The sequence below is a fragment of the Lipotes vexillifer genome, unplaced genomic scaffold (genome assembly GCF_000442215.2).
Source record: "Lipotes vexillifer unplaced genomic scaffold, Lipotes_vexillifer_v1.1 scaffold657, whole genome shotgun sequence".
NCBI classification, from domain to species: Eukaryota; Metazoa; Chordata; class Mammalia; order Artiodactyla; family Lipotidae; genus Lipotes; species Lipotes vexillifer.
In genome coordinates this window covers 1323015-1324940 of record NW_006774518.1, presented here as the reverse complement: position 1 = coordinate 1324940, position 1926 = coordinate 1323015, and the positions used below count along the sequence as shown (strand labels likewise).

At 40.0% G+C, this 1926-nt stretch overlaps 1 protein-coding gene across 1 annotated transcript in view; it reads left to right on the top strand.

Annotated features, from left to right (window-relative positions):
* PGBD1 (piggyBac transposable element derived 1) overlaps nucleotides 1-1521 on the top strand; it is a 13131-nt gene extending 11610 nt beyond the window's left edge. Inside the window, exon 7 of the mRNA XM_007449236.1 lies at nucleotides 1-1521. This exon is cut by the window's left edge and continues 1 nt beyond it. Coding sequence (XP_007449298.1) covers nucleotides 1-1521 — 1521 coding nt within the window.
* Nucleotides 1522-1926: the final 405 nt, after the last annotated feature.

Genomic DNA, 1926 nt, shown 5'->3' with positions numbered 1-1926 from the left:
CCTGCTGAAAGGACAGTTGCACATTTGAACACTCTGAAGGACCATCACCCAGCTGACTTGTGGGCTCGGATGCACATCTCATCCCTGGAATATGCTGCAGGAGACATTACCCGAAAAGGGAGAAAAAAAGACAAAGCTCGAGTGAGTGAACTGCTCCAAGGCCTCGCATTTTCTGGTGATTCAGATGTGGAAGAGGATGACGAGCCTGAGGCTCAGCCTGCTCCAAAAAGACCAAAGGTGTCAAGCGTCCCAGAGAAGAACTGGACTAAAAGAGACATTAAACCCAACTTTCCAAGCTGGTCAGCACTGGATTCTGGACTTTTGAATCTCAAGAGTGAAAAGTTGAACCCAGTGGAGCTCTTTGAGTTATTTTTTGATGATGAAACATTCAACTTGATTGTCAGTGAAACCAATAATTATGCTTCTCAGAAAAATGTCAACTTGGAAGTCACAGTTCAGGAAATGAGGTGTGTGCTTGGTGTCCTGCTTTTGAGTGGCCTTGTGAGGCATCCCAGAAGGGGAATGTATTGGGAAATGTCTGATGCCGATCAGAACCTGGTTAGAGATTCAATCAGAAGGGACAGATTTGAATTGATTTTCTCATACCTGCATTTTGCAGATAATAGCCACCTAGATCAAAATGATAAGTTTACAAAATTGAGGCCTCTCATAAAGCAAATGAATAAAAATTTTCTCCTGTATGCTCCCCTTGAAGAATACTATTGTTTTGATAAGACAATGTGTGAGTGCTTTGATAGTGACCAATTCCTGAATGGGAGACCTATTAGAATTGGCTATAAAGTCTGGTGTGGTACAACCACACAGGGTTATCTGGTTTGGTTTGAGCCCTATCAAGAAGAGTTAACAATGATGGCAGGTAAGGATCTTGATCTTGGTTTAGGTGGAAATCTAGTGATGAATTTTGTTGATGTTCTTTTAGAGAGAGGTCAATATCCCTATCACCTGTGTTTTGATAGCTTCTTTACAAGTGTCAAATTGATGTCAGCCTTGAAGAAGAAAGGGGTAAGGGCAACAGGAACAATTCGTGAGAACAGGACTGAAAAATGTCCCCTGATGAGTGCAGAACATATGAAAAAAATGCAGAAGGGGTATTTCGATTTCCGAGTAGAAGAAAATGATGAGATAATTTTGTGTCATTGGCATGGTGATGGTATTATCAGTCTGTGCTCCAACGCTGTTGGCATAGAGCCAGTCAATGAGATATGTTGTTTTGCCGATGACAAGGAGATCCCTCAGATAAGTCAGCCTTCCATAGTGAAACTGTATGATGAATGCAGGGAAGGCGTAGCTAAAATGGAACAGATCATTTCCAAATATAGGGTGAGAATAAGAGGCAAGAAATGGTACTCAGTTTTGGTGAGCTACATGATTGATGTAGCCATGAGCAATGCATGGCACCTGCACAGAGCCTGTAACCCAGGTGCCTCTCTAGAACTTGGGGATTTTCGGAGAGATGTTGCCCATTTCTACTTGGCACATAATGCAAATATGTCAGATTAAGGCAGGTAAAACAGATACAATGGCAGACATTAGTAAGACATAGAAAAATCACAACTACATATCAGATTGTACCCAAAGCAAACCTGATGTATGTATACAATGAAATTATTAATTAAATGACTAATATTTCTTTTAAAAAATCTATGTAGAGTTTCAAAAACTGTTATAACAATGTTAATCTGTAAAAATGTTGAAATCTATTGGTATCTTTTTCTACGTCTAATTTTGATATCAAACGTGGAACTCCTTTATTAGTTGAATTGAATTGATTAATTTGTGCATTTAAAGAATGAAATCCTGCCTCCTTTTTTTCCTGGTAGTTCTCTCTGGGGAATGCCTTTTTTTTTTCTTTTTTTGGCTGCATTGGGTCTTCGTTGCTGCTCAGGGACTTGCTCTAGTTGCGGC